The sequence below is a fragment of the Sarcophilus harrisii genome, chromosome 5 (assembly GCF_902635505.1).
Source record: "Sarcophilus harrisii chromosome 5, mSarHar1.11, whole genome shotgun sequence".
Lineage (NCBI taxonomy): Eukaryota > Metazoa > Chordata > Mammalia > Dasyuromorphia > Dasyuridae > Sarcophilus > Sarcophilus harrisii.
This window is the reverse complement of record NC_045430.1, coordinates 163,075,577-163,096,762: the sequence shown is the minus strand read 5'-3', so window position 1 is coordinate 163,096,762 and position 21,186 is coordinate 163,075,577. Positions and strand designations below refer to the sequence as shown.

The following is a 21,186-nucleotide window of genomic DNA, read 5'->3' as shown; positions in this document are numbered from 1 at the left end:
CCCCTTATGATTCAATGATCTGGTGGTAGCCATGGAGACCAAAAGCAACCAGCAATCTTCAGACAAACCAGATAGCACATGGATAAAATTTTGTTCAAAAGATTAAGAAGCTATTCCTTTGTGATATACTTAAACAATATTAACAACATCCAGTTAAGATTCTAAAGCCTAACAGACAACTTCATTTGTATAAAACTCAAATTTCTCAAGTATGTGTGTGTCTATTTATGCTTATATTTGTACACCTGAACAAACAGAATTCCTTGACTAAGAAGGAATTGGAAGATCTTAGTCACTGACTACTAAGTTCTTAGTAAAAGCATGACTCTAAATGGAATCCCTTATAAATGGCAAAAAATACATTAAAGTATTAGGAAAAAGATTATTCTTCAAAATATAAAAATGTGAAGGATCATGAATGAAATTTCATTTTTATTCTTTCCTGACCTTGATGGGTCACTGTGCCAGTGTCAAGGAAAGCAAAGCTGCCACCATGAAACAACAGATTAATTAACCCCACAAGAAAATTCTGCCAGGAAACAATTTTTAAAAATAAAAACTGAGAATTATTACGTTGTTAGGTAACTGCTCTAAGCAAATAATGAGCTATACAAAAATATTAATTTTGACCACCTAAGGAAAATGTCACAATTCAAGTTTATGAGAAAAAAACATATGCCCAACTCTTTCTTCTTCTCCAAAACAAGGCAGCTACTTGCTAAATTTTAAAATGTCCTATTGCTTACAAGTTGCTACCATCTAGAAATAATTCTTTACCCTTTTTCTGGATATGAGGCAGTCATTCATATGCTCTGCAGCATAATACAGCACCTTTAAATTATACTATTCTTCATTTATTATTAAATAAACCTTACATGCAATAACTAATATGACATCATTTTTAGCATCAGGTTAAGCTTTCTAAGATGATATTGCCCACTGTACAAGATTGTCAGGTTTCACTGCATAAGTTTAGTCATACAGAAAATGCTGGATCACTGCTTTTAGTCATTGAATATAAATTTAACATATAAAATGGCTCAATTTTCTGAAATAAAATGGATTTGCTTTTTCATTTATAAAATTAAATCTACTCTTTTGTTTTAAAAAATGAAGGGGAGAGAATACAATAGCACCCCTTCTCCCTTAAGAAACATTTTTCAAGCCTCTCCTTTCTATTCTCATCAGAACCCTCTTCCTGAATCCTTCAAGGAATGACATCAAATCTGAATACCACAACCATGACTGAACATATAACAATAAAGATCACTGACAGACTTATCCTCCAATTAACACATTTACGTGAAACTGCCTAAATCGGAGAGCTCCTCTCTTCCTCCCTCCCCTAGGCCTGGTTTTGACCATACTGACTGACATCTCCAGCTTCAAAGATGCACCACCCAGTTAAAGGGGAGTCATTTCTCTGAGATCAATTCCTTTGTAAACAGACCAAAAAACACAGCTTTTGCTAATGACCTAAGGCTAAGAGAGCACAAACTCCTGAGGAATGAAACCATGACACCAAACAACCTTCTAAATAGGAAAGAAGTGGGATACATTTACTTACATGAAGATTCAGTGCCAAACATGGCTGGCCCCAGATGCTGCTCTTTAAAAAAAAAAAAAAAAAAAAAAAGGAAGTAGAAAGATTTTTTAAAAAGAGGAAAGAATGAGTGTGAGAGAGAAGAGATGAAACGACTACACAGCAGGGGTCATGGAGCCAGACAATGCAGTCCAGGCTGAATCCAGCTGCCAGATTCTCCTCTCACACGCTTCAGTTTTCTCCCATGTAAGTGAAAAGCAAAGGTCTCCTTTAGAACCAAAAAAAAAAAAAAAAAAAATCAGGAGCTGCTCTTTTAAATCCAATAGACAGAGGAAGGGCCGACGTGTCTCTTATGTGATGCAGTGAGGCAGGAATAGGTAGCAACAACAGCAGCTAGCAGATACTGCAATCCCCAACCCCGGCTCTCTCAGTAAGACAATAGCAGAGCTTATGCATACACTGGATGACGTCAGGACACTGCAAAGACGGACTGCTGCTGTTAACCAGCAGCTCAGAAGGGGCTTCAGCAGAGCAGAGCAATTCAAATGGGAATTCCTTTGTCACAAAATGCACAAGACAAAGAGCCAGGCATATATTTCCCTCTCCTGTTAAAAACTTCATCCTCTGACATCACTAAGACTGAAACAGCACTAAGATAAATTAAGAATACATGCTTTGAAGCCACTTGGCCATGAAATTTATCATGCAAAATTGGCTTTATGTATCAAGTAGAACTTTCAAGTGATAGAAAGAAATAAAAATATATGAAAAATAAAAACATATAAACCACACAATAGTCATATATTTCAGAAAAGTTAATTACTCCTTTATTTACTCTAAATTTAATATGTTGACTATCAACTCAAGGGTTGAAGACACAAATATCTAGAGGTATGACTAAAATATTCTGGCCTTTTGGCATTACATCAGCAACTAAAAACCTAATGCAAAGCAAAAGTGAATTTCAAAATGGAATATGATCACAAGAAGAAATTGTGTAACTATTATTCAAATATGGAAAGCTATATATTAGCAAAAACAGATAGATACATAGATGTCTTTTTTCTTACTATATTCCTTCTTCCTTATCTGCCTAACTGTGTAACTATTCATTTTACCTGCCTGTCAGAATTACCATTTGTAAGGTTAACACACTCATTTAAAGGGATTGCATATATGCTTACATAAGTTATATGCATTTCTGTAAAAAAACATGCACAAAATATACATTTCACAAAATATACTAAATACATATGCATTTTCTATGTGTACACATACATAAATAATTGAAGTCATTAACTACTTTGAGTCACTTGACAAACAAAAAAGCTTGCTAGGTTGCCATATTCTTAGGTACCATGCAAAAGACCCACATGTAAGAGGTTCTTCTACATGGTTCCTATAAGAGGCATAAGTATGAGTCTTCCAATACAAGAGTAGTTATCTAGAAGGATCAAAGGAGAAAGTATTTTTAATAGTTCTTAATGAATCATACCACACAGCTGCTATCACAGCAAAAAGAAAAGTATTGAAAAAGAATGGGGAAAGATCTGGTTAATAAAAGAAACCCCCCTCCAAAAAAAAAAATAGCATTCATGTTCTTGAATGCTGCTTACCTTTGATACTTGGCTTCCTGATTTTCTAAAAGAAATAAACATATCTCCTTTCAAAGGAAGAAAAATCTCAGTAAGCATGCTGTATAAAAACAATTTTATGAATATTTCCTAATAAAATCCTTCAAGAAATATATGTTTATCTTAACTATAATTACTCTACTCAGAGTTTTCAGAAAATGGACTTTCAATCTAAACATAAAAAATATTTGAAGCTTTAGGAGTTTTTGTCTATTTCAACATAAACCTTAAAAAACACTTTTTATGATCAGGATCAATTATATAGCATACAATCACATGGTAGCTCTTAAACCATACCTTAGAGTTTGTCAGAAACCTTATTTAATATTAAAGATTCTATCTACTTGAACTCTGCATTTGATCTCCTCCATCAAAATGGCAAGATCGGGGCAGCTAGGTAGCACAGTGTATAGAGCACCAGCACTGAAATCAGAAGAACCTGAGTTCAAATCTGGCCTCAGACACTTAACATTTACTAGCTTTGTGACCTTGGGCAAGTCACTTAACCCCAATTGCTTCAGTTAAAAAAAAAAAAAAAAGGTCACATTTCCCTGTTTTATTCCTCACCTAATAACTATGATTAAAGGATTAATTGCTATATTTTTAAAAGAAATTTTGGCTCCAGTATATGAATGGGAAATATATTATCAGAAGAGAACATTCAAAATGAAGCTTTATTCTATCAAATAAAATTTGGCTTGGAGATTTTTTTATAATCAACAAACAATAAGTAGGGTGGGATCATGTATTCTCTTTATTTTTCAACTTCAAAATGAAGGAAAAAATGGACCATTGTAGAATATCAAGTACAAAGACTTTGTTTTCTACTAATACTCTTAATGGAGAATGCCTTCAATTGATATGGAAGTGAGGGGAAATGGGGAGGGGAAGAAAGAAGAGAGAAGAAAGAAATGGGGAGAGTATTAAAACATTTTTAATATACAGATGTTTTAACTATTTGACAGTTAAAATGAATATCATCACTGTATGGGAAACAGCCCATTATTTATGAATAGTGCTAGCATAGCTTACACTACATATTTAGATGAGAAAATTAAAAATCAATTTTTTTTCAAACTACAATTATCAAGCAAGGAAAACAAAAGTGCAACAGATGATGACCATTCATTATTCAAGGGCATCAGCATTAGGAAAATCCAAAACACAGGGGGGAAAAATGTAAAATATACAAATGGTTCAGGAGGGAACCCAGAAAATAAAAATCTATCCTTTCAAGAGATTATGCCAACAAATTCGGTAAATCAAAACTGATTTTGAGATATAGCAGAAGTGAAATGGAACAAAGTGACTTAGGTCCTGCAAAGTATGCCATATTTCATAAATGTTTGGTGAATTGAAATGAAAAGTCATAATATTATATTAATACAATATCTCAAAATCAAAGGTCTGATCTTAAGATTTCATAGGAGTTAAACTTATTTATGTCATATATGTAGCTACCATTATGTGATGAAGATGATCATCACCATCAACAATTTATTCAAACACCAACTATGTACAAAGCACTGGAATAAGTCCAAGGGAAACAAATATATAAATTCCCTGTCCTCAAGAGGCTTATGTTTTTTTTTTAATATTTTAAATTTTTTTATTTTTCCCAGTTAGTGGTAAAACAATTTTTTTTCATTTTGTTTTTAAAATTCTGAGTTTCAGATTCTCTCTCTTCCTCCTCATATACATCCACTGAGAAAGCCCATGTGAAGTTGTACAAAACATTTCCACAAAAGTCATGGTGCAAAAGAAAACATAGATCTCCTGCTCAACCCCCCAAAAACTCTTAAGAAAAAGAAAAGAAAGGAAAAAAGTATGCTTCTCTGTATTCAGACACAAGCAGTTCTTCCTCTGGGTATGGAAAGCATTTTTCATCATAAGTCTTTCAGAGTAATCTTGGATCGTTGTATTGCTGAGCATAGCTGATCATCTCACAACTTTGCTATTACTACACACACACACACACACACACACACACACACACACACACCATTTCACTTTGCTTGCGCACATGAAGGACTTTTCAGGTTTTTCTGACAACATCCTACTCATATAGTAAAACTTCACAAAATAGTTTAAATATCTCGTAAGATAACATTGCTACTAAAAATTCACTTCACAAATGAGAAAACTAAGGATCAAAAAGGTTAAATGACCTGTCTAAGAAGGGTTCTGAAACCAAGTGTCTCCTGACTCTCAGTCTAGTCAATGCTTTCCCCCTATATCAGTGACTGACCTCTAAAATTAAGAGAAAAAAAAGAGTGAGTAGAAAAAAAGTCCTTCAGTGAAACATAGTTTTAGGTGAAAGGCTATATGCTGGATAAAACAACTACTTTGTAATTCTGTTTTATAAAATTTCTTTTTTTAATTTATATATCAAAATGATGATATTTTAAAATCTAGCTCTTGACCTATCTTTGTAAAATGGGAGAATGAGGAAAAGATACCACAATCCAATTTTTCCAAATCAATTATAAGAACTGCATATTTTAGACGATGTGCTTTTTTTTTTTCTCATTCATTAAACAAGATATATAATGCAGAGGGAATAAACTCCTAAAATAAATAGCACTAATAGATCTGATTTTTGTCTTTGGAGACCTGATATATTTCTAAGTATTTTATTTAGATCCATATAGTAATGGGCACCTCAATCGCTTTTAAAAAAGCATGAATTCAAAGAATGAAAAATTTTCTTTAAAATTAGCTATGGAAAAATTTAACAAAAAGATAAATGTGTTTCTTCTTCCCACCAACCCAAATCATATAACGCCTTCCAGAAACCAAATTACTTTTTTCTCTCTCATCATTTGTACTTCTATTCCTTTCTATCAATCAAGATGATATTTTGTTGTAAATAGAGAAAAATGAACAATGAGTTCACAAAATAGACGTAAATAATAACCAAAACTGTTCAGATGTATGACAGTCTTTATATAGACTTGTCATACTCCTTCTGATGTAGTAAGATTAAAACAATGATATTTACCAAGGAAGCTATAGGCTGCGTAAGGGAAATTTGAGGAAAAATAAATCCAATAGTTCATCTTGGCTATAATTCTTTAAATACCAAATTTCTCTTGGAGTGTTGGAAAATACGTCACCAATGTAGCAGAAAGAAAATTAGATGTGAGCCAGAGGAAGTGGGTTTCAACACTGGCTGATACTTACTATGTGACCCCGATCAAGTCAAGTGGCCTCTTTGGACTCCATTTTTTCTCATCTGTGAAAGGGAAGGCTTGACCAGCAGATCTCTCAGGTCTCTTCCAGCTTCTCAGTATATCAGCTTTCTCAATTCCTTTAATCTGCACTCTTCATTTTACCTCAAGGATCACCAAAAATATTCTGCCTCTATCATTTAAGACTTTCCCTTGCTTCACTATATATATATATATATATATATAGTATAGCTCTTTCCAACCCCTAAGTCTGATCATATTACTATACTGGCTAAAATTTTGAAAAAATGGCTTATCTAATATATCAATCAATCATTCACTTTTTTTCCTTCCTTGATAAATTCTATCATATTATTCTCTCCTCATTACTCACTACACTCCCCATCCCTCTATTTCTGAAAACACAACCCTTGCTTTAGGCTTCATTGAAAAACAAACAAACAAAAAACCTCAGAGGATTCTGGAAAGATAGCTGAGTAGGTTGGTAAATTTCAAGCTCTCCAGATTTCTCCCATAAATACAACAAATTTGCCCCTTAAGGGCAAACACAGACCAGTGAAAAATCAAGATTGGGGCAAACCACATGTCACTCAGGTACAACATAAAATAATCTGAAGACAGCCCCGGAGCTGGGGATTAACCTGTCTGAAGTGCCAACACCTCTGGGCAAGCTCCACAGAAGCACCAACTGGGAACTTTGGGGTTAGTTGGGTGTGACCTCCTCAGGAACTACAGAAACTCTCACTTTCTAGACTGCTGGAATCGGGATCTGAGTCCAGGAAGGCTAAGGGAACTTCAGCTGAGTGGGAACACTAGCCCCAGCTGTGCTGCAGAGACGTGGCCCTGGGAGAGGAGAAATCTGCACCCAATGGGTGCAGAGGAAGGGGAGCAGGGACGCTGCTGGCCTCGGGCACTTGTTGGAGGGAGAAGATTTTGGTTTGGGGCTCCTGGTCAGAGGAGAGAGCTGAAGTGAAGCCAGAGCCACGATCCCCCCCACCCCAGGATTAGAGATGCTCAAACTAATATCTCTTATAATAAAAAATGAATGGGCAAAGAAGAAAGAACCCACTAATAGAAACATACTATGGGAACAGGGAAGACCAGAGTTCATCTTCAGACGGTGACATTTAAGTAAAAACAGTTTTTATCCCAAACAGTAATGTGAAATAACACCCTGTCCAGAGACAATTTATAGAGCTCAACAAATAATTTAGAAATCGAATAAGAGAATTTGAGGGGGAAAAAATAAAAAACCATCCAAGAAAAACATTAAGATTATTCTAAAAAATTAACCAACTGGAGAAGGAGAGTCTCAAAGAAGAAAATAAAACTCTGAAAATTAGAATCGGACAAGAGAAAGCCAGTGAAATTATGAGATTCCAAGAAATATCAAAAAAGATTATAAAAGATGAAAAAAATAGAACAAAACGTGAAACATCTTATAAGAAAAACAACAGAACTGAAGAACAAATCAAGAGAAAATATAAGAACAATTGAACTGATTAAAAGTTGAGACCAAAAAAAGAATCTTGACACAATAATATAATAATCCAAGAAAATTGTGCTGAATAGAATATGAGAAGAAAGTAAAAATAACAAAATCCACTAATCACTACCTCAATGAAATCTTTTATAGAAAACACATAAAAATATTATTGTCAAAATCTGAAACCCCTAGATCAAAGAGAAAATTTTGCAAGAAATAAGAAAAAAACATTCAAATACATTGAAACTACAACTAGAATAGTACAGGACTTATCAGCAGCCACAATAAAAGACCACAGGTCCTGGCATCATATCTACTGACAATCAAAAGAAGGCTTGTGGCTAAAAATATCATATCCAGCAAAATTATCTATAATATTGAATGAGAAAAATATGGACATTCAACGAACTTGTGGACCTCCAGAATTTTCTATCAATCAAAACAGAACTTAATAGAAAATTTAACACATAAGAGCCAATATCAAAGATCAGTTTCAAAGTACTAAACACGGGAAAATTGTTATTTTTTTTTCACATGGGGAATCTATACCATATGTTTAAGATTGACATCAACAACAAGGTAGCTCAAAAGAAAGATTGGAATAGAATTAAGGTAAAAATAGTAATCATGAATGTACATGAATACAGAGTACAAATGAAGTACAGAGGAAGAATAAACATAGAGGCTAAAGGAGGAGGACTTGTAGTTTGAAAACCTACTTAACATCAGGAATGGGTTAAAATAGGCAACACTACATATATAGTATGAAGAATATAGAACCCTCCAAAATTTATAAAGAAATAAGGGGGAAGGGGGGAAGGATTGGTGGACAGGAAAGCAAAGATAAGGGAAGAATCCATGGGTAGGCAAGATAAGGAGCAGAATTAAAGCAAAGAGTTAGCAGGGATAGGAAAGATATGTGTCTATGTAAGTATGTAAGTAGGGGAGGTATGTATGTATATATGTGTGTATGTATGTGTGTGTATATATATATATCCTTTCTTGATGACAGCCTGCTTGAGAGTGAAGGGGATGAATGAGGAGAAGAAAGATTAAGGCAAAAAAAGATGTGTAGCAGAGGACAAAAAAACAATTTACAAGAAGGCAAAGAAAAGATGGGCACTCATGAATATAATTTCTTCTACTAATATATATATATATATATATATATATATATATATATATATATACTTTCTTAATCTGGTCATTTGTTGTTATATATTTTGATAAATGTGTGTGTGTGTGTGTGTGTTTTGCTGGACACATGACAAAGTTCTCTTTTGTATTCCTTTTCTGTTTTTCTTTTTTCTTATTCAGTTTTTTTCTAATTAAAAAAAAAAAAGAAAATTAAACCTCCTCCTCTTACCCAATTCCATACATTTAAGACTATCTCATTATTATTCTACATCTTCTTCTTTCTTCCAGTCGAAGGATGAAGTCACTCTCTTCTTTTCTAACACAAATCCCAACTCCTCTATTTGCAATGAAGCCTTCCTGTCTCCTCCAGCAACTTGTTGCTTTGATCAACTCTTCTTAATTTTGAACTTCTCCTTCCTTATTCACTGACTCCTTCAAAAATGCACAGGTCTACTCCATCCTCAAAAAATTTTCCCTTGAATCTATTATCCCCTTCAGGTAATTATCATCAATCATAATTTCAGTGTCCTGGTTCTTTTCCTAATCATGCAGATAATTTAGTGCTTCTGAAGGATCAGCATCTACATACAACCCCACAGATGCAGACATACGTCCTCTACCATCAAGCCTCTGTCCCAAAAACTTTCCTCTTTTCTCTCCTTTCTCTCCTGAGAATCTCATCTGTTTTGACAGGCTCCTATATTAGCTATTTATGGATGACTTCATACCAAGTCACTTGCACACCAACCAACACTATCATCCCAATCCCATTGGAATCTTGGCTTCTGCTTTTGGATATAAGGTCTCTTACAGATGAATTTTAACCTTATCTTCCTGAAAATCACATCACTTCCCAAGCTATCATACCAAGTCAGTATACATATTATTCTGTTCTTTTCTGTATCCTTTGATATGGATCATCTTAACTCAACAGGGTCTAAACTTCTTGAGGGCAGGGCCTCTCTTCATTATTTGTCTTTGATTCTTTATTGTTTTGTCCAGTAGCTTACCTACACTAAATGCTTACAAAATGTTTACCTACAGACATCTACCTATGCAGTAATCCTAATCTCTTCCAAAACTCAGTCCCTCTCCAACTCTGCTAGACATCACCACCTGGATCATGATATCACACAAGTATCTCAAAATCAACATGTACAAAGTACAATTCCATTAACTTTTCCCCTAAATCTCCTGAGGGCTCCTTTGTCAAACATACCACTCCCCTCCTCCCCCCAGAATCCACTGTCAGCCAAGTTCAGATATTTTATTTTTGTCCTTTCTAATATCCAATGAATTAGCACGTTTTACTGATCCAACCATTTTTTAAATGTCATATTCACACCCTTTTTCATACTAATACCTAATTCAAGTCTTCATCACCTCTTGCTTAGAATATTACAAGAGTGTCCTAAATATTTTCCCTCTAGTCAATCTATTCTAAGGGTAGACACCAAAATTATATTCTGTAAACATATCTGACCATATCATCCTTCTACTCAAGAGCATCACTAGCTCTATCCTTCCTTTAATATAAAACACAACAATATTATATATTCTCAAAAATAGAAAAGGTGAGCCTTTCAAGATCTATATGATCTTAATAACTAAAGCAAGAAAATTCAAAGACAAAAAAAACTACAGATTCTCAATGTAATTGAGGATCTCAACATAGAGCCCATTTAACTTTTTTTTTGGATAACTGCATCTCAATGGAATATAATCTAACAAAGCCAATTTGTATTTTATTTTAGATATTATATTTTATATTATTTTGTGTTTTATTTTATATTCCTAAAATACTATATAAAGAAGAGGACACATGTCTTTTAAAAGCATTTGTTAATTTATAAAGAGGTTAAGAACGCCTGCTATAGAGTAATATTCCTAATAAATAATGATACAAAAATGTTAAACTAAATATTACCAAATAGATCACAATAACATATTTAAAGAGATTATACACTATGACCTGGTTGAATTTTTACCAGAATGAAATATTGGTTCAATATGAAACATAATAAACTATATTAATTACCTAAAAAATAAAACTACATAAAAATAAATGTAAAAAGGGGCTTTTTGACAGAAAATCAAACATTCATTTGTTTTTGTTTTTTAAAACTAGAAACATAGGAATATGTTAATTCTTGTAAATATAGTAAGTAAGTATAATAAATAAGGTCAATATAAAACCAAGAATAAACATTACACATACTTGGGAAAAGTAGGAAGCCTTTGTAATAAAATTAGGGATAAAATGAGGATACCTATTATCACCAATATTATTTAATATAGTATTAGGAATACTACATATCAGGATAAAATAAAAAAGAGAAACCAAAGGAATAAGCATAATAAGAAACATAATCATTGCTTCTGGAGCAAATGATATGATGACATACTTGGATAACTAAAAATTTTAATTAAAACAGTAAATTCAGCAAAGTTGCAGGATATAAAATAAATCACATAAATATTAGAAGCAGTTGTATATCACTAACAATATCCAACAGGAAGAGATAAATTATATTCAAAATAACTATAGAGAAATAATAGAATTCATTTACCAAGATACACCCAGAAACTACTTGAATCCAAAATACAAAGTATTTGCGAAAATATTAATTTGATATGGGTACACTATGCCAATATAATACTACCTAAATTAACTTATATATGATACTACCTAAATAATTTGAGAAATACTACTTAAATAACTTGAGAAAATATTAATTTGATATGGGCACACTATGCCAATATAATACTACCTAAATTAACTTACTCAATACCATAATAAATTACCAAAAGATTATTTTATAGAGCTAGAAAAAAAAAACAAAATTCACATAGAACAAAATGTTAAAAATTTTTAAGATAATAATAAAAACACATTACATAAGAATGGCAATTTAGTGGTACCAGCTCTCAAACTTTTACTATTAAAGATTGATCATGAAAACTTGTATTGATTAAAATTAAGAGATGCCAATCAATAGAACACAATAAGAACACAATCTACAAAAAGCAAAGAAATACATTGCCCCACTTTAACAAAGACTCCAGTTACTAGGGGGAAGAACTCATTAATTGACAAATTAATTGACAAAAACTGCTAGGAAAACCAGGAAAAAGTCTGACAGAAACCAGGTATTGACCAATATCTCGCACTATTTAACAAGATAAATTCCTATAGGATGTATGACACAGACATAAAAGATGACACAATAAACAAATTTAAAGATACAAGGAAGAAATTACATTTCCAATCTATGGATAAGGGAAAATTCTTGATCAAACAAGATTAAAGTGAACAATTTTTATTATATAAAATTAAAGCTGATGCTAATTTTATAAATGAAACCAATGAAGTAAACAACTGAGAAAAATCTTTGTATTTCTGAAAAAGGTCTCATATCCAAAACATAAAAGGAACTGATTCAAATTTACAAAAATAAGAACCAATCCCCAGTTGAAGAAAGAATAATGAAAAGGCAGTTTCTTAAGGAAGAAATCTAAGGGATCATAACAATATGAAGATACATTTCAAATCACTGATACTTGGGGAAATGACAAAAAAAAAAAAAAATTCTGAAGTTCCACCTAACATCAGATTGTCAAAGATGACAAATAAAAAAATCACAAATACTAAATGGACTGCAAGAAAACAGAAGGGCTAATTATTGGTGGGGCTGTCAAATTGGTCTAACCATTCTTGAATTTGGAACTATGCCCCAAAAGTCACTAAACCACTGTATATAGTTTTACTCAGTAATATCATTTTAACTACATATCCTTTAGAGATCAAAGGAAAGTGGAGAAGATTCCCCCACATACAAAAATATATATAATAGCTTTTTAGTAGCAGACCAAAACTAGAAATTAAATGAGTGTCCATTTGTTAGAAAATGGTCAAATAGCATAGTATATGAATATAACGGAATTTTGTTGTGCTGGACAGTTTCAAATGAAGGACACTATCAATCTTCTCCCAGAGAGATGATAAGCTTGAAATGCAGAATTAGAGATACAATTTTGGTCTTTGCCAAAGTAGGAGTTTATTTTGTTTAATTATGTATGTTTCCTTTTTCATTATTTTTTTCATTATTTCATTATCCATGTGGTTGGGTGGAAGTAGGAAAGGGAGAAGAGAAATGGTTAATAATCAGAAAAATAATAAAATTAAATTTAAGGGGAAAAGTAAAATGCAAACTCCTCCATTTGGTATTCAAAGCTCTTTACAATCTAGACCCAGCATATTATATTCTAGGCTTATAATAGATACATTCTTCCTTTCACACACTCTATGCTCTAGCCAAATTGACCTCTTTGATGTTCCTCATACATGACATTTCATCCCTCAAGTCTGTAACTTTTTTACACAGTCCATCCCAGAGTTCTTTGATGCTTCCCCTCCCCTTCAGTCTCCAAAGCCCCAGCTCCCTTCAAAGCTTTATTCAACAGCCAATTCCTTAAAGATTAGCTCAGTTCTCCAAAGGTATTAATGTCCTCCTCCATCAGTCAATGTTTATTTGGTATATACACATTCAGCATTTGCTATCTGTGAAAATGATTTTTTATTCCTCAAACATAAGTTCTTTAAGGAGCAGAAGGGTCTGACTTTCATAATTATTTTCCTAGCATCTACTATAGAGCCTAATATATATTAAGCCTTTAATGAACTCTTGATGATTAAATGATAGCCTCTCTAATTATGTGATCTTTCCTAATTTGCTTATTTGCTTCTAAAAATGAAAAAGTTCTTTTTTTATAAAATGTAATGGCAGGACAGTTAGATGGCACAGTGGATAGAGCACCAGCCCTGAAGTAAGGAGGACCTGAATTCAAATATGATCTCAGACACATAATACTTTCTAGTTGTGTGACCCTTGGCGAGTCACTTAACCCCAATTGCCTCAGCAAAAAAAAAAAAAAAAAAAAAAAAAAAAAGTTAAATAAAATGTAATGGCCTGATTAAACATACTAGTCAACCTGAAATACTTTTAAAAAACACACTGAAATGGTTATAGCATTGCAACATGGCTTCATACCACTTCAAAATGTGTTTACTAACATATATTAAATAGAAAAAAATTAAGACACATCATTTCCTAAAGGAACTTTTATTAATATCCTGACTATCAATCTCTTTTTAAAGAAATTTTCCTCTTCATTACTGATCTTAGCTTCTTATTTTTTATTGTTATTACCCTAATCTCTAGTATTTTTTTCTTAAATCCCATTATGTATATATGTAAACTTCTCTTTACAAGACAAAGAGTTTAGATTTCTTTTTTACTGCTTTTACAGATATTGTAATTGATGAAACTAAGATTAAAAAAAAGAAGAGGCAAGCAGGTAGCCAAGGAATACAGTATGTTTTTATTTTGGAATACTGGCACTAAAAAAAGGCTTGCACTAAATCAACTCTGAAAATAGAGTCAACCTACAAGGCAATAATTGTACTACAGATATAGCTTGCCTTAGGCAAAATGTGAAATATGAATAACCAAATTTAAGGAACTGATAAATTCAAAGTCAATGATTTACTTAAGAATCATCATTTACAAAAGTTTTATAAAGGCAATCCATGAAATAGTAAGCTACTAGAACTGTGAAAATGATCCCTTTTAAAGGTCCAATTTATATATGATTTTAACACAGATATTACATAAAGCAAAACACATTTGTAGTTTAAAATAAATAATTAACAGTGAGTTACAACTTTAGTAAATAATTTTTAAAGTTTCTGAAGTTATTGAATGAACAATGAAAATTTTCCAACTGGTCAACTCTCTCCTGATATATATGAGTAAACCCATTTCATTCCAAGTATTCTATTATAAAAGGACTCTTATCACCACAACTACTAAAGGACAGTCACATTGAAATGAACAAGAAAATTATATTCCTACCAGAATTCAATACTAAATAGGTGTCCATTATACTGCCCTATAGAAACCTAAATCATACCCTATTTCTTTATTTTCAGGCCTCATCCTGACCAGAGAATCTTCCATTTAGTCACTAAAAGGTAATTGCACATGCTATATAACCTTGGTTAAGGCAACCATGCAATTATTCTTAAACTGCTTCTATAGACACTTAGTGCATGAATTAGCCAAGCAACAATATTAATAAATTTGCTTAACACAGTCAAAAATTAAATGCAGAATGACTACATGGTAATAATACTTCTGACAGTTCAATTTGGGACTGCTAAAACCAAGTCTGCACATCTCACAGCATTATGTAGTCATTAGGAAATTAGTCAATTTATCATATACAAAATAAAATTTCAATTTTCAATTCAATATACTTTTTAACTGCAAAGATGCTTCCTAAAGCATAAAACAACCCAAAATATGAAGTTCTTCACTGAATTTTTAACCCTTATCACAAACTTAAATATTTGTAATTTCCTTTTTTTTTTAATCCAGACAAAATGTATAACAAAATTAGAAGAACTCTCATTTTATAAACCTATTCAAATGTGACCCAGAACTGAAAACTCATAAGTAAAAGATATAAAACCTAAAACGATCCTCGGGAGAAATTCCCTTAAGTGCCAGTCCTAGCTTTCTGGAGCAAATTCTCTGTTAACCACCTGAGAACAAACTCATTCACAAATTTAAAAATAGAAACAAAACCAACCCAACTAAAATGATCTTTGCTCTATAGAAATATTTTAAATAAATCATGAAAGCAATACATTAAATGTTAATTTTACCTGAATATTCCATAATGCAACCATAAGCAGGGCCAGGAAACCAACTACTTTTTCAAAAAAAGTCTTATCAACTCAATCAGGCAAGAAATGTAACAGTCACACTGAGCCACTAGACCGCCAAGCTGCTTTAGGGAAAGTTTCCTGACATGTGATGCTAAACACATGCACTCTACTGCTATCTTTAAGTTAAAGAGGCATTACTAGTATCTTTTCAGGGTATTTTTTTCTAGCCCCTCTTTATATTTCAGATTAAAAAAAAAGACTTATAATAAAATTATAATGAAAAAGTCACTTTAAAAAGTAATATTAAGAACTAAAAAATATATTAAGTTTTTCCAAGTGAAAAATATATTTCTCACAAGGTAGATAGACTTCTTCAATAGTACAGAATAATCTAAAGGAAGTATCTTCCGATCCTCTAGAAATAAAGCATAATTTTCATTTGAAAACAAGTGTTCCAAAAATGAATATTCATAACCTCCACTTACATGAAAAACAATCTATCTAATGTTAGGTGTATATGTTTGCTACTATTAAATCTTACATTTACAATCCAATGGGTCATTTTTTCCTTCATAACCAGTCATTTCTGAGTGTTAGTGTAACCCATAGGGAATCCATAATGAAGCTGCACAGAAAATGCCTAGAGATGGAACACAAATTGATTGGTATGTCATAGTCAGCAGTCAGTCTTCATTTCTTTGTTTGAATGTGATGAACTTATTTTTGGAAAGCCAAATGACTAGCTGGATGGGTTCCTATTTTTATTTCTATCAAACATCAGTAAGAAGGTCACAGCTACAATATGGAAAGGGAGAAAGGAAAGGATTATTGCTTGTATATTTTAAAGTTCTTCCTTTTTTGCTAAATAAAATACTTTATTATTTTATAAACTAATTGGAGTATAAACAATGCTATAATATACAGTTTATAATGTTCATTAAAATATCCATTGGGAATGTGTATATATGTACATATAAATGTGTATCTATATAAAATCCACAAGATCTGCTAACAATGCTATCATTTCATAGATAAAAATAGTAATTTTTAAAATAAAATGGATGGTAAAACAGTATTTCATCCTGTCACACACTCATGCCATAGGCAGATCACATTGCAATACTCCCCCTTTGGCTAAGAATTAAGAGTCAAAAACTGTTAATTCTCATCAACTTCATTTGTCATTGTTGCTTAAAAGCTCTATCTCACTTCCTGTGGCATCAGTCTACCTTATCTTAATTTCATACAGAGACTGAGATTTCCTTAAGCTATAAGTAGATATATATTCCCCCCCCCCCCCGAATCAAGATGTCTAAGTAGTTAAAATTCTTATTCTGTCATTGCTTTTAAATGGTTTGTTAATAATGCCAAATAATCAGTTTATTTCATTTGCACACAACTAATTGCTGTTATGGCATATGAAATGCTAAATATATCCTTCACAATCCTCAAAGTGAGCATGGATTTAAATTTTTCTCAAAAAATATTACAGAATAAATTTTTTAAGAAGACCCTCTTTTTTTTCTCTACCATAATACCTCTTCTTCTCCCCTTCAACATCTTTGTTCAATACTGAAGATTGGTATCTGTTCGTCAAGTCCTAGTGAGCACAATTCTCATTTAAATATATCATCTTTGGCTAACTTTTTGTGTCTCTTCAGAATAGACTGTAAGGACTTGATTCCCTGGTTGTCTTTCAAAAGCATGATTTTCTTATTGAGTTTTATTCGTCGTCGTTGTTGTTGTTTAATTTCCTAATTTTAGTCCAGCTTCCCCTTGAGGCCAATATAACACTGGCTCTGGCCTAGAGCTATTTGCAAAATGATACATGCACACAAACATATATATGCTCAGTGATGTCCTATCTCCCCATAGCGTACACACACATTCCTCCCTGCCCTCTAAAGAAAGAGCCCCTCACCCATCCCTGTGATAACAGCGTTTAGCACCCAGAGTATATTAAAATCAGCCGGAGTCAGAATAAGGGAAAAATGCTTGATCTTTATTCTTTACAGAGGTGAAGGGGAATGGAGATAGGAAGTGAGAGTAGTGGCAACAAGAATCTGGCCAGCAGTGCCTCTGGCTCTCACACTCTGCCCACCAAATCCTCACAATCTCCTATATAACACATCAAACATGCACAAAGAGTAGGCTTGGCCATTCTTTCTCCAAGTATATATTAATAGAGTATTGTCCAATTGCTGATTAGCCTCAAGTGCTTGGGACCTCAGTGCAACCACTCAGCTTCAGCCCATTACACAGCCCTACCTTTTTACATTTACTAGTCCCTTATAAAATCATAAGGGCTCACATTTAGATATTTATTTCACATTTAAAACCAATTTTTTTTCTTTAAGCTAAGAGTCAGAAATGAAGTGACTCATCCTAGATCACACAGCTTTTCAAAACCCCAACTCTTATGCAAACTCAGGGTTCTCCAAATTCCAGGCTTGTGCTCTTCCTAATACAAGCACATATGTTGTACTTTGTTAGAGGTCTGGTTATTTGTTTTCTTCTGAACTTAAAACCGAGATGAGTATTTCTGAATATAAAGAAGAATAGGAAAAGGGATTTTACATGAAGTCTGTACTCCTAGCTTGCTTTCCTTTTTAAGAATCCAAAAATTTAATATGCTGTTTTCAAAACTGCCCGGACTGACTAGGCTCTTTCCACTATTTCAGACCACTTCTCAATCAAGAAGAGCTAAGAATCTCATTCAGAATCAACAGCTCAGATGATCAGGCCCTCAAAAGCTGAGGAAGAGTGAGAAATGGGATGGGGTGATGGTGGAGGAGAGGAGGAGGAAAGATACATAATTATCTATTGAATTGATTTCATCATAGTCCCTTCCACTCCTGAATTTACTATCCTCTGATCTGGACTCAAAGATAAAACATGACAGTCTCCCATTTAGCATCAGGAAAACATGGGGTTGTCCAAGTCCTAACTAGATTGTCACCAGCTGTGGGAGTCTGACCAAGTCTTAAACCTGTCTGAGCTTCACTTCCCAGATCTATAAAAGGGGGATAATAATGGCAACTCAAAGAGCTGTAGAGAGCATCAAATAAGAGAATATATATAAAGTATATATATGCTACATGTTGACATTATAGTAATAAGTGTAATATTCCCAATCATTATTGACTGATTTCATTATATGAGAAAATACTTATAAATTCCATTGAAACAATAACAAAAGAATTGATTTTGATGAATATAAAATCAAGAATATTAAGGTGATTTTAATTTGAACTAGGTAAAATGTCTAGTTAAAGTGTGAAAAGATTAGAATTTGCAGGTTTGGATAACTCTAATGATGAGTGCATGCATATCAACATCCTGGAAACCTAGTCATCAAAACAGACATTTTTATCAGAAGAAGATTTTGTACTATATTATTTTCTTATAAGAAGAAGATTAGGACCAAAACCACAAGTTTTCTTTCACCAACCGGGAGAAAACAAAAAGGTATAGAGAAAGCCCAGTTCAATTCTAAGGCAGAGAAGTTCTCCAAAATCTAGAGATTTTGGTACAGAGCACAGACCTGGGAATGTGATTAGTTCACCTGGTTAACAAAAGATGTGCTAACTTAACAGACAGACAAGACAGACTACAGCTAACATTTATGAAAAATGTCGAAGTGCAATTATTCAAGAAACATGGGCTATTCAGAAAGATCCCTTTCTTAAGGAAGAAAATCAGCAATGTCCAGATTACCCTGGGTCCACAATACACTGGCCTGAAAACCAAGGAGACTAAAGGAGAAGTGAAAATATAACAGTTTTTTTACAGCAAAGACATTCTCTCTCATGGCAATCTCTTAACTGTCACATCTACATATTCGAAAAACTGATTGTGAAATCTTTTTATAAAAAGATCCTTATCCACCAAAAGTCATCCCACATTCAACCTGAGAAATGTGCTCAAAACTTAATGCAGTTACATCAGCCAATATAGTGGACAACTGACCTTCTTTCTCCAAGGCAGAACACAATTCAGGAGAAGTGACCTAGCACATAACTGATGTCAAAAGGAATAATGAACATTATTTGGTCAAGATAAAAGATTAAAGAATACTTGAAGAGATTATATAAAAACTACATTTCAAACTATACCTGTCTCCAAGAAAATCTCAAACTAACTGCATCAATTTTGCAAATCTAACTTCATTAGTCTTGGTAACTCAAACATAAATCAAACATAGAACTATTGTGACTACTACCCTCGAGGCCATTTTCTATAGCCAGGTTTACCCAGCTCTAAAAACTGAACATTTAGATCTTTCCTACCAAAACTGTCTTCAAAGTTCTGTAGGGTGTTGGTTCTCAAGAGGCAAGCAGAGTAAGTCTCATCAAATTACACAGGACCCTGAAGAAAGGACAAATGGCTGTTCAACCAATGCTCTCCGAAAGAGTAAATAGGGGAAATACCTTCTATTATTTTGGAGGAAAGAAAGAACAATGTATGTGTTCCAGGCAGAGGATCATTTTCATTTCTTTATAAGCAAAAAGGGAAAAGCCAGTATTAGAGAAGGAAGGCAGAAATTTTTCTAGACTTTGCCATAGACATAACATGTATCAAGTACTATTCACTATGGAATTTATTTTTAAATTGATGCCTGAGAATGAAGTATGTTGGTTCACTTAAAAGCAGTGTTCTATCTTAGTCATTGTTTCCATCATCTATCATCATCTGTGGAGGAAATGTGATATGGGGGGGGGGGGGAGAGGGAGAGGGCAGTAGAAAAAACTGAAGTTGCTTTATCAGTAAATATTCTTTAGCATTAAAATAAAAACCTAACAGCATAAATGTTCATGGAATTTTTAAATTATTGGAAAAGGAGAAATAGAGACAATTTATGTTCATAAGAACATGTTAATAATAACATAATAGGTCAGGATATAAAAGACTAAGTATTACAACCCAAGTTGTTTTTTTTTTAATCATTATATTTTCTTTAGTGAGGCTCATTAGCCTATGATCAATAGCTTATTAGCTTTCCTTTCCTATGTGGTATTAAAGTAGTACTGCACTTTAAATTTATATAATATTAATAATTCACAATGAAAATTTATTTTAGGAATCAAACATATTGTCCCTCGGGTGATTTTTTTTTTTCCTCTGGCCAAAGAAATTCACAAAAACTCTTTACTAAGATAGAAAAAAATTGAAATGATGTATACATCATGAACAGTAAAATCCTAGGTCTTTCAGATCAATAAAATATGTTAAATAAAAAAAAATACCTCATTGCCTTAGTATTTTAAATTTCTACAAATTGGCCTCACCTCAGTTAAATAGATTTTCAAATACTGTTCATTAATACTCAGCTTTTACAAAGGAGGTAACAACTATTTTGAAGTGTACATTAAGAATAGATATAACAGGATAATATTACAATGAACAAAATACAGAGGCCCGGGAACTTCCAGGTATTATACATATTGCTATTGTAGCAACAT

The 21,186-nt window shown here is 32.8% G+C and overlaps 1 protein-coding gene across 3 annotated transcripts in view; it reads right to left on the bottom strand.

The window, feature by feature from the left end:
- Positions 1–21,186, bottom strand: part of ST7 (suppression of tumorigenicity 7) — a 282,179-nt gene that overhangs the window by 216,905 nt on the left and 44,088 nt on the right. The window contains exon 1 of one of the 3 annotated variants that reach the window (XM_031938862.1): positions 15,722–15,951. The exons of 1 other annotated variant lie outside the window; for it this stretch is intronic. In XM_031938862.1, the coding sequence (XP_031794722.1) occupies positions 15,722–15,734 (13 nt within the window). In that variant the 5' untranslated portion in view covers positions 15,735–15,951. Of the gene's footprint in view, positions 1–1,567; positions 1,605–15,721; positions 15,952–21,186 lie in introns of those variants that run through there. One more of the 3 variants, XM_031938861.1, reaches the window with a different exon arrangement.